Genomic DNA, 12378 nt, shown 5'->3' on the forward strand with positions numbered 1-12378 from the left:
CACTATGTTATAAATTTTATAAATCTCTTAATATCCTCTATGCCTTAATATTGGTAAATTTTCACTATCAAACAATACATACCGGGGATGGCTCAAACTGTAATAGGTTATAGACACTATGTTATAAATTTTATAAATCTCTTAATATCCTCCATGCCTTAATATTGGTAAATTTTCATTATCAAACAATACATACCGGTTATGGATGTTATGGTATGAAAACAATTTAAACCAATGTCATGTCTTGGTTCCTATCCTTTCCCCTTAATGCTTCAAGTCAAAATATAAATGCTACAAGAAAGATTCACAAATTCAATTTTCCACATTGCCTTCACTAATATTCAGGAGTGGGCCGGACTCCTGCGGGTGAAGGTGACTGACGTTCAGGTGTCGGAGCCGTTGCCTGCTCTAGTTATCCGAGACAGGATCCAACAGGCTCAGGGAAATAGTACATCAATGTGAATACATAGCCTCTCGGTACTCATGACAATCCTCTGCCTCCTTGTGGCACTGGCAGTGTTCACAAGAGAGGACTCTACCTCAGGCATCCTCAGTTGCCGGGATGGGAACCAGAAATTGTGGATGGGCTGATCTGCGGGCAACAGCAGAGGCGGTTGAAACCTTTCCGAAGGAAGGGTTCGACGACTGAGCCCTGGTAACCATCAGGTCCCAAAAGCCTGTTTCACCATGAAGAGCCAAAGGCTAAAGGGTAAAGGTGAGGAGTGAGAATGCCGTTGGCGGGGTCAGGCACTCCTGGGCCTTAATCGATTGTAAACCCTCTGGGCTGATGTACAAGGGGTCGGGGGAGTGACCAAGGCACGCCGAGGTCCTCCTGTGTAGCTGGCAAAAGCACCGACGGTAAGTCTGGCCGAAGCGCACCATCTGAAACCTGCTAGCACCAATAAAAATTTGTTATTGTGCAGGCTGATCTTCGAAATGAATGGATCCCCGCCGAGGTTTTCTCTGTCGGCCCACGATCAGTTTGGGAAGGTTTCACATGTGGCAGTGGTTGGTGCTCCTATCGCTTAAAAAAGTTCTGAGGGTTCCCTAGCCCTGTGAAGAGCTGACGTGGTGAGTGGTAACACAGCTCCAGTTAATAGCATTGACAGCCAGGAGAAGTTGGGTAGGCCTCCACCGGTCCACAGGTTCTCTGGGTGGCTGAGGGGTCTCAGTGTGATGTGGGAGATCGGGGTAGGCGCCAGCAGTGCTGATAAGGTCTAAGGGCTAAGCACATAGTAAACTGTCTGCTTAGCTGAGTGAGCTAGGGTGTTCTTGATGGTGGCGATGCTGGGATGGATGGCCTCAGCCTTTCGTCACAGCCAGGGCTCCAACGGCTTTCCCGATTGTGTTAATGACGTATCATTTTCCGTGCTCATGAGGGTCCCAGGGCGGTAGGGTTAACAAAGGAAAAGGGGAGAAATCCCTGGACATGGTTTATGTCTCTCCATGATAATTAGTTACAATATTTTGTGTTTTGTTCATTTACCTTACAGAAGATACATTTCTTCTTGAACGTTTCGTTTTCTAGTTGTTTTTCAAAGTACTGAATTAGTTGTTTGTGGATCATATTTTTCCAGCTCTTCAATAGAAGTTTTTTTATGCTGTTAAACATTTCTGTAGTTGCAAACCTCAGGTACCTACAATATGCATACTGAGGGAGGTCGGTTGTTGCAGCTAGAAAGTAAGAATAAAAAAAATTTGAAACCAAAATTGATAGAGATTATAATTTAAAATGTTATCCACACATCAATTATGACCAAAACATAGTAATAATTAGTTTTTATGTAAAAAAATCACTTTCAGCTTAGCCGACAGGCGTAAGTAGATTTCGAAGTAAATTTTTTCTTCTGGAAATGATCTGGAAACCTATATAAACTTCTGGACCATTTTAAGAATTTAACGTACCTATATGTTCTCCAACAATCCAAAATTATTGATAAAATATTTACTCATATTCCATGCAGCAAAAATGATTAGAATGTTTTTAACTAAATGCATTCAGCAAAACTCTGTTTTTATGTTAATAGTTCGTTACATCAAAAATTGTTTCAGCCAAAGTTTTTAGATAATGTTTAGCATTTTTTGCATGATGAACGGAAATGTGACACAAAAAAGGCGGATCCAATTGTCCAACTGTCCAAAAAGTCACGAAAATAATATTAAATAGTTAATGCACAAAAAATATTTTTTTTGATTAGTTTTATTCTTGCATATCCCACATTTTCAAGTATAATCTCTGGAACATATATCTAACCCCAAAAAATAGTGTCTATCTGAAGTTTACACCCCTAACATTTAATATGATCACTAATTACATTTACTTTATAAGTTCAAAGTAAGACAGTAAAAACACATTTTTAGTTTAAGGATGAGATGCTAATTATTAAAAACAAATTCAAAACATTTTTATACATAAAATCTAATCACGCGGCCCGAAATTCGCAAATTATACTGTGCATTCGTTGTTTTTTGCCAAGTAAGAAACAAAATAATAAACAAATTCCTGCATTTATTCCTTATTTGCATGCTATCAGTCTTTATTAAGGAGTTTTTAAGGATTATAAGTTAAACTTCATGTTTTTACGGGCCCTTATTAAAGAATAGTTAAGTAGACGTACGAACCTTGAATATGTTAACGGATTCTGTAGCACAGTTAAAGCATGTGCTTTTTTTAACCTCACAAGACATGGTTCAAATCTTGCCACTGGGAATTTTTTTTTACCTTTTTTAATAACGTTATAATATAATAACAGTATATAAAAATAATGTTTAATCATCTCACTAAAGTTAAGGTTTTTACGTAGTAATTATTTATAGACTGATTTCAGTCGTTTAAGCAAAATCAAATATATAAACACACACTTAATGTTAAAATGTGTGTTTCAAAATGTTTTAGCATTTTAGGTTAATATCTTAGTAATGTCATAAAAGTATAACTTATAACATGTGCGGAAACTTTAACATATTAACTATTTAGAGAATTTTAACAAGATGGACAGTATTTTAATAAAAATCCTTTGTATGAAGCTTATTTGCATATATATATATATATATATATATATATATATATGCAAATAAGCTTCATACAAAGGATTTTTATTAAAATACTGTCCATCTTGTTAAAATTCTCTAAATAGTTAATATGTTAAAGTTTCCGCACATGTTATAAGTTATACTTTTATGACATTACTAAGATATTAACCTAAAATGCTAAAACATTTTGAAACACACATATATATATATACAGGGCTCGATTTTAGCGCCTGTCCGCCTGCCCGGGACAGGCAAAATCTCGTCCGGGCAGGCAAAATAAAAAAGGCAACTGTCCGGTGGACAGGTGCAACTTGTGACGCCGAGGTTATTCGCACGCACTAATGCAGCAGAGGTGATTAATAACATTTATGCGACCGCGACAGCAAATAAAACGTCTTTGACAATATCTATAAATAAACAATAATGGCTGAAAGTGAGTTTGATCCAGCACCAGCAATAAATCTCTGGTACCACAATGTTCAGAGAAAACGTCGACCCTTTCAGCCTCCTTATCGAAGATGTTCAAGACAGAATCAGCCAAGTAATTCGTGCAGTGACTCAGACAGTGACTCGTCTGAAAATGATGATTAAATAAGGATGTTAAGTGTGTGATAAAAATAGGTGCAAAATATAGCAAAAATTGTTTTTTCTCGCTTTTTTAGCGACTTTGAATTTTTTTTTTATTTGGGTAAAACAGCGGACAGGCAAATTGGATGGCGGCCAGGCAAATTTTCGATTAGACCTGTCCGTTGGGCAGGTTAAAATATTCCTTAAAATCTAGCCCTGTATATATATATAATTTTTTTTTTTTTTTTTTCAAAAACACTGTGAAACTAGATAGTTGTTTAGTCTTTGATGTATGCATGCTGGTGTAGGAGAAAGAATTGAAACCAGTATGTATATGTAACTTACATGTTTCATCGAACTTGCAATAGCAGACCAGGTCCTGATCCCAACCATCTCCCATTCCATGTCTGTTCTTGATGCCGCACATCAGTATGCCGCGCTCAAAGAGCTCTTTGATTGCTGGGGGGCACACAACATACAACGTCCGTGTCATTCTCGCATGCGCTAGACTACTTGATACTAGGGACAAGGCAACATGGTGAATAGCGATAAAGCAATAAAAAAAAAAATCAATAACCATATAACACCAAAATGCAAGTTAATACACCATAAACTACAGAAATGCAACCAAAAAAAATCATGTAACTATTCAGCATATTTAATAAAAACTCAACTCAGATTACAAAAATGTTATATTTAATAAACTAAATTCAATGAATGTACGTATATTATTTAGCATAGAGTTAGTACCAAAATGTATGTATACTGAAGAGATTGGAAAGACTTTAACTTTATTATTTTTTTAATATTTGCTATTGTTATAAGTAACTAATTTTTACATTAAACCATTGGTACATTTTACAAATACACATGTACTTGCTGAATTAATTTTATTGTTCGCAATAGTTGGACACTGTTTTGGTGAAGTAAGTATCACTGAACAAGTAAGTGTTGTATTTGTTGATAATTGTGCTTGCTATCTTTATGAATAAACAGTTCCTAAAAAATAAAAACAATGACACCAAAATCTCTTCTTTTGAAAACAAAATTGGCCTAAAAATAAAACCATAAAATCTTATCTCTACCTAATATTAGATACAAACTACAGATGATAGCAAAAAGTAAGTTATTGTATGTGTTTTATTAATTACTTGGTCATTGGCATTTCACAGGACCATTGTATGAAACGTTCCTTCGATACAGCCAGCAGTCTGCTAAATTTGAACGTAAGTTTGCACCGAAACTTCCATGGAATATTCCATCGAGTGACTGAGTCTAAGGCCTTGTTTAGAAACTATGCAAGAACACAAGAACGCAAGTTGCAAAATGTTCAGCACCACATTTTAGAGTAAGCAAGACCCAATAACGCAACGCAAGTACTTATTGTCCAACTTCTAACATTATTTCTTTTTTGTTTTTCATATTTTAAGAGAAGCGTACTGAAAACTTTTATAGACACACACTTTACGTGCATAAAAGAACACTATATCTTCTTGTTAAACTTTCACACCGTAATAGAAATAACACTTTTAAATAATATTATTGTCAATTTAAATTTTTTTAATGATAAATATGAATTATCTAAAGAAGCCTGGAGTACAAATTTGTCATCTACTATTTTACAATTTAGAAGTCTAGTGTTGGTGACGTTTTGCGACTTGCATGCTTTATAAAGGACTACGATTTTCTTGCGCTGGTTTGCATGTTGCCCTGTCATGTTACTTGCGAGGTTTGCAAACACGGCCTTTAAGCCCGTTCCAAAATGGCACGCAAACAGGGACTGATCATGTAAACTGAGACGGATCCACGGGAACATTTCACTATTGTGTCTGCTGCTTCTCAAATGCATGGAAACATAACAAATGGCAACCAATAAGATTGTAATTCAAGATTACGAAACATTAATTAAAAAAATATATATATTATTCTTTGAGATTAAAGCAAGGGCCGAATTTACATTTATAATGAAATAAATGATAAAGTAATAATATAACACTAGATATTCTTGTACTTGAAACTGTTGTGTGTGTATTTAGAACCCGGGGCGACACAAACGGAAGAGCTCAGCACTGCCGAGCTGATCCGTACGTGTCCGTCCACTTCCCGAGCCCCAAGCGGCGGCGGCGCGCTGACCTTCGAGGGTCTGCTTGGAGTCCTGGTTCGGCAGCACGGCGAGCAGAGTCTCCCTGCGGAACGCTTCCCCCACCACGGCCGCCACCTTCAGCAGCGCCCGCCCGTACAGCTGCAGGTTGTTCACCACCACCATCACGGCTGGAACACGCACACGGACCACACTCCCGGGACCACTCGCCGGCCCAGCACACGCACGCCTTCGCGATCCCGCGCATCCACGAGTTCCAACACCAGATACTCTACTGCTTGTAATGCGACTGAGGGGAGAAGTTACCTGCATGGAAGATGGTGGTTCATGGTCCTCCAGTATTATGTTTTCTTACCTCCCCCCCTTCCCTTTTCCACAACTAGGGAGCTTCCCACACCAGATACTCTACTGCTTGAAATAGCGACTTGAGGGAAGAAGTTACCTGCCTGGAAGATGGGGGTTCATGGTCCTCCAGTACTACGTTTTCTTACCTCTCTCCCCCCCCCCCCCTCCCTTTCCCACAACTTAACACGTCTCCTGCATTTCTCAACTTTAAACGCGTCCTGGGTCCTGTTTCGGCCAAGTCTCGTGTTTGAATTTCCCGCCCTCTAGACTACAGTGGCGCTGTCGGCGGCAACACTTCAGAAGCTCTGTTGAAAACATGTAACTGATGGAAATTTTTGTTTCTTAAGCACAACAGAAACACCGCCTCTTCTTACCAGCATTGTGAGTGTGGAGTTTCTGTCATGTATAAATATGGGATGGTGAACTGTGAAATAGTGAGAATTTATTGCTGCAGTTATTAAACCATGTTTCAGTATGACATAATGGTGAGTTAGTTCCATGTTGACAAATTAAAAAAAAAAAATTATGTAGGTTTAGTTCACAACCCTGTAACATTTTGGTACCGTATCTCCCACTCAAATTGTTATGGCATGCATGTTAATCTTTCGGAGCTCCTCCGGACACCTTGTTATGTAATGTTGCGGTGATGCTGTCAACAGAGGGCTTATGACTGATAGCGCTGGCATTTTCAGTAGTATCAATAGGTAAGTTATTGCTGGAAATTCACTCTGTAAGTAATTTTCCATAAAAGGGGCTAATTAAACAACCCCTAGGCCAGAAGACAGTTTTGTTTATTCTGTTGAAGTCATCTTCTAATACCCAAATGTGAAATTATGTGCACATATTGTATTTTGTACGTAGTTTGCTCTTTCAAAACGTGTTACAAATAGGGCTTTTGTTTGTTTTTTAACACAGGTTTGGAGATTGGTAGAAATATTCTTGATACCTACTTGTTTCAGAGTTTTCTTACGTTCATTAATGTTTGTTGAGGGATCCTGGTTGCCAATTGGATCTTGACTTACACATGTGTTGCACCAACGTGAAGCCTTGCTTGTTGACTCTTTGTTTGGGTTGACTTCTGTTGGCGTCGCGTGATTCCTGTAGCATTGCAAGTGGTTAACTGGTCGAACTTTGTGTCGTCCAGGTGTCCAGCTTTTTTATTGCTTGAAGATTGGATTAATCTTGACTGTAGGACATGTCACAATTTTCTGATTTATTTTTCACGCACAGATTTTATTTTAGTTTAACTCTCTCTTTATCTCGGACACTTCATATCTAGATTCAATTAACCTCTTGGGAACCTGAATTTCACTTTTTAGTTCATCTATTTTTGTGCTTAAGATTTTTACCATTTTAAATACATCACCTACTTTAATGATGTCCATTTTCACTTCCTGTGGTTTTCCCATTTATTTTGGTTCTGTCTTTTTAGGTGATGGTTTGAAGAAGTCCATGGAGCCATCCTGTAGGATATATGAAGTAATTTCATTAACGTCTTGGGACATTAAGAACCCCAAAAATTCCAGCTGGTCAGGTAGTGAAGAGTAATGCTGACTGACATCCGTAGGTAGTAACGTGATAAATAATAGAATATCATGTATAACCACAGCACGTGCGCACAGACAAGTCTGCCGGCAACGAACACTCGGCCGTAACTGGCAGCAAATGCAGCAAAACTCTTGTTGCAAATTAAAACAAAAATGTTTGTAAACCAGCAGCCTACACAAGGGGGATATGGGGGGTAGGAGATATCACCCCCCCCCCCCCCCCCCCGGTCCAAATCCTAAAAATTCTGTCATTCCCACCAATGGAGATAATTTGAAAGCAAACCACGATAAAAGTTGTTTTATCCCCCACCAACGCCCTAGAAATTAAATTCTGCTTACGCTTCTGGTTGTGGCACAAGAATACCACTGAAAACTAAGTGAGACTATCTCACTTCTCACTACATTAACAAAATCTAGTAGTGTGGATTTCATTAGACTGGGAACTGATATAGTGATTGCAGTATTATATACGTATGTATGTGTGGTTTTTTATCTACCAGCCTGTAGTTATTGAACTCAGTGGGGAAAAAAAATATCAATATTCATACATGTATAATAACATGAGTATTAGGAAGCAAATGGCATATCAGCATTAAAATCGGTTTGCTAATCAAACCAATTGAAAAGCAGATCAGTGCAATGATACAAATGTTTGTTGCATACCTCAGTTTTAACAGTCACCATTTTACGTATATCAAATTTTTTTTCTACGGTTCGTGATGAGCTTTACCACATTCAGTATGCGGCTTCTACAAAAGTTTTTTTATTTTTTTTTTATTTTTAGATCATTTAAATGTCATTATTTTTGTTTTATTGTAATTTATATGGATTGGATGATCACTAATATTAGCATTGCAGATTTTTTATGGCAATTTTGCACCAGCTATATTCTTGTCATTTTCTGGTGTTATTGAAATTACAGACAAATACTCATAGCTAAAATTATTATAGTATCATAATAGTAACTTACACTAGGACTAAAAGTTAAATTTGTTTTTGTTTTTTTTTCTCCCCCTAGCAGTTGGCTAACGCACACAACTTTATTCCATATAGTCCCATTTTTGAAATAATATCTAAATGAAGATCTGTGATTTTCCTATCTGAGATTATATTTAAAAAAAATAATAATAATTAAACATGGTTCATGAAGTTAAGCCAAAAACTATATCTTTCCAACCATTTTATTTCAATCAGCATGCACAAGTAAGCTAGTGGCAGCAAAAATGACACCATTTTCTCATTTCTCACAGATTTTCACACATGACTGGTCGACTTCAAGTATTGACCATTGAAAATTGTTGCATGTTTACATGTGATGTTTTTAAAGAAAATAAAGAACAACTGTATAAGTACAGTACAAGATATCTCCTGGAAAACTAAACTAAATCTACATTTTCCTTAAATGATTGCCAAAGAAATTATAGAGAAAACCTCATGTTAAGATAAAAAAAAGTACCTAAAAATAAACTTGTGTTATTTATAATAATAACTAAGTTCCTCACCTTGATGTAATGGCAGATGACCTACAGTTGACACCTCTTCAGTTAGAGAACACACGGAAAAAACATTTTCCGGGTCGGCCTACAAGCAAGGAAAAAATAAAATTAACCAAATGATGTAAATATTGCACACTTACATAATAATGTATTATAGTTATTACACCTTTTAATATACTCGAACCAAAATTGAATTTAAGGGTATGACAATGTATTTTTCTATTTTATTTTTTAGTTTAATTTTCTAATTGTCATTTCTATTATTCATTAGATTAACTTTTTATAATATCAAGTAATCATCCAGCACCAAAAATTTCAAGAAAAAATAGTTTTCAAAGATGAAAAATAATTATGATCAAAATGTATGTTACATTATGTGGTAAAATGTAAATAACATTGCTAACAGTACGGACTAAATTTTGTATCAAAACCTGGATTGTACTGTAGCAACCCAACTTACTGCCCTTTCCACTTGATTAATAGTTTAATTTACAATGTATTATGTTATCTTATAGTAAATGTTAAGGTTAGTTTTCTTTGACAAAATTTAAGTAACAGCTTGTTGATTTTCCTAAGAAACATTTATGCGGTTACCAGTTGTTTTATGATCATAATTTATATTATTTCATGCTTCACTATTTATTGTAACGATTTTCTGACTTTGTGGTAAATAAGCCCCGAGATATTTTTTTATGTGTTTTGTGGTTAAATTACATTTTTATGTTTTATGTGATTTGTCAGTAGTGCTTGTTTTTATTTGTACTTAAATGAGAGGATTAATGTAATTTTTCGTACTTTGTTTCTTGCCATGATGCTTTGACTAAAAGCTGATGTAATAGTTTTACCTGTTGCATAAGAAAGAAATGAGCGTTGGAAGGCATAGGGCAGCTGTTGCCATGAGCTATGCTTGGCTGGTAGGTTTTAAGATTCACCAGACCACATGATTTTGTTGTGAATGTAATCTTTGTCAAAAAACGTCAAGCTACGAGGAATAAGAAATTGTATCCTGCTATGGGTTGATGAGTGTTGTGTAAGCCTGTGCGAATATCAGTTTTTTAGTTCGAATCGAATTCGAATATGAATACCAAATTATTCTCGAATACGAATATTGAGTTTGAATAATTGGAATGAGAATTGAAATCCCATAAAACATGTTATATCACATCACATTACAATATGATAACAGGTACATATTTACTGATACAATGTATGTAGAATCAAAAACCTGACAGTACTTAAAATTTTAAGGTTCTCCAATTTTATAATTAGTTTGTATTAAAAAGAGTCTTGTCACATCACTACATATTAGCTAATTTAAATTTTTGTGGAGAAACACAAGCTGCTCTACATTTTCGGGGAGTAGACTCTCTCTTCTACACGTCACAATGTTGCCAGCTGTTGAGAAAAGTCTCTCATTGCACACTTGTGTGGCAGGTATAGGCAAGTACTTTCTTGCTACCACAGCTATGTTTCGGAAACAAGTGCGCCCCTTCTCTGACCAGAAACTGAAAGGATTTTCATTCTTTGGGATTAAGGGTGCTGCCAGATATTCGTTTACTTCTCCTTGGATAGTTTCTTCGTAGCTTGCAAGAGTAGACTGAGATGCTGTTGAAGGTTTCACGTAGGCCCACAGAGATGACTTCTTAATAGCCATTTCACTTGTAGCCTCACTTGTCTCAGTTATAGTTTCAGCTACTGTGTTCAGCTTACACAGCTTACATACCTCCCTGCACAAATTTTCAACCCATATTTTTTTTTTAATTTTCATCCTCAATTAGTGAATCTTTGAACCGTGGATCTACCATCATAGAAAACACATTTACTTCACAATCTTGGTGCACCATGTAACGTGATCGCAAGCTTTTAAGTAAGTTCTTGGCAAGAGTTTTTTTTTTTTGACACGCGGGACAGGATAATTGCCTGAGCTGTCACTACGCGAGGAATTTGGGAAGGGTATGAAGTGGTGGGGGGGAGGTTGCCGCCTGCGTCCGGTCGTTTACTGTGTATTATCCTATTGAAAAACATTGACCTAGCATGTTAGGCTTTTGGAGTCTTTGCTGTGAGTATGTGGCCAGATGTTTTCCACATGGTCTGTACAATTTTCTCTCTCTTCGCCGTCACGTTCGGAACGAAATTACAGTGCCGACAAACCATGTTTCTCCCTCTAATCTGAAAACTGTCACCTATAACGTCCCGGTTGTATGGATTTTACAGACACGTATTTATCTTTATCAGTATGCTGACAGTTCAAATCTATTTTAAACGACCTGACGACATTCTTCTACATAAAAAAAAGTTAGTTATCGCTCCGAATTACTGTGTTCAAACGGGCTTTACGTGGCCAGATGTAGTGATCCCGCTCAGCCTTTTTCGTAAATGACTGAATATTCGTTTTTTCTAAGTGTTAGTATTCGAAATCAAATCGAATACGAAAAATAAACTATTCGTTTTGATATTCGAAAATTCGAATATTCGCACAGGCCTAGTGCTGTGCTGTGATTGGCTGGAGAGGTACGCATCTGCAGCATCCATCATGCAGATGCGGCTGCGTAACCTTTTTCATTTGTCTTTGTCTGGACAAGGTACTGAGTAGGTCGCAGCCGGGCGAGGGCTCACGAATCATAAATATATGTGAGTGTATAGAGTATTTCATGGCTGTGGTCAGGACACCACGGTGTAAGATCAACCTTTCTTTTTGTTTTTGGACTTTTTTTCAACTAGAATCTTGATCACAGATGTCGGTGAAGCCCAAGACGAGACTTTAAGCTTCGTTTTAGTCGTTGTTCCAAAGGACCGAGACTTTCAAAGGTACCATGAGTTTGTGAGTAACCACAGGACAGTAAAGCGAACTGTCTTTTAAAGTAATAGCTATCCTTCGGTACCTGCGAACAATCAATGTATGTGTTGTGTGGAAGTGTGTGGGAAGAGGATATGTGCAAAAGTTGTATGCTCTAAATGTACTGGCTTTTGTGGTCGCAAGATAGCTGCCACAATGACTGTGAATTTTTTACGAGCATCAATAAAACATACGTTAAAATCAGTATCAGTCGGAGAGACATTATTTCAGTAAACTAATCAACAATAGCAACATTTTCTTCTGGAACTTAAGTAAATTTTCAGCACCTGAATTTTTCGGTCACTATAGAGAACTTTAATATTGCCACTTTTAGAGTCGTGTGTCTTAAGAACTTAATAATTGTACATTAGTTTGTGCTTAAGGAAGGCTTTTGCCAAATGTTTTTTTTTTATTCAAATCAATTATATATATAGTGGGTGTAAAAGGTAGCGT

At 36.8% G+C, this 12378-nt stretch overlaps 1 protein-coding gene across 2 annotated transcripts in view; it reads right to left on the reverse strand.

Annotated features, from left to right (window-relative positions):
* LOC134539422 (adenylate cyclase type 10-like) overlaps positions 1-12378 on the reverse strand; it is a 62523-nt gene that overhangs the window by 13226 nt on the left and 36919 nt on the right. For both annotated transcript variants that reach the window (XM_063381447.1, XM_063381448.1), the window contains 4 exons: positions 9096-9174; positions 5734-5871; positions 3946-4059; positions 1487-1674 (listed from right to left, as the gene is read on the reverse strand). In XM_063381447.1, coding sequence (XP_063237517.1) covers positions 1487-1674; positions 3946-4059; positions 5734-5871; positions 9096-9174 — 519 coding nt within the window. The remainder of the gene's footprint in view (positions 1-1486; positions 1675-3945; positions 4060-5733; positions 5872-9095; positions 9175-12378) is intronic.

This window comes from Bacillus rossius, chromosome 15 (genome assembly GCF_032445375.1).
Source record: "Bacillus rossius redtenbacheri isolate Brsri chromosome 15, Brsri_v3, whole genome shotgun sequence".
Classification (NCBI taxonomy): Eukaryota; Metazoa; Arthropoda; class Insecta; order Phasmatodea; family Bacillidae; genus Bacillus; species Bacillus rossius.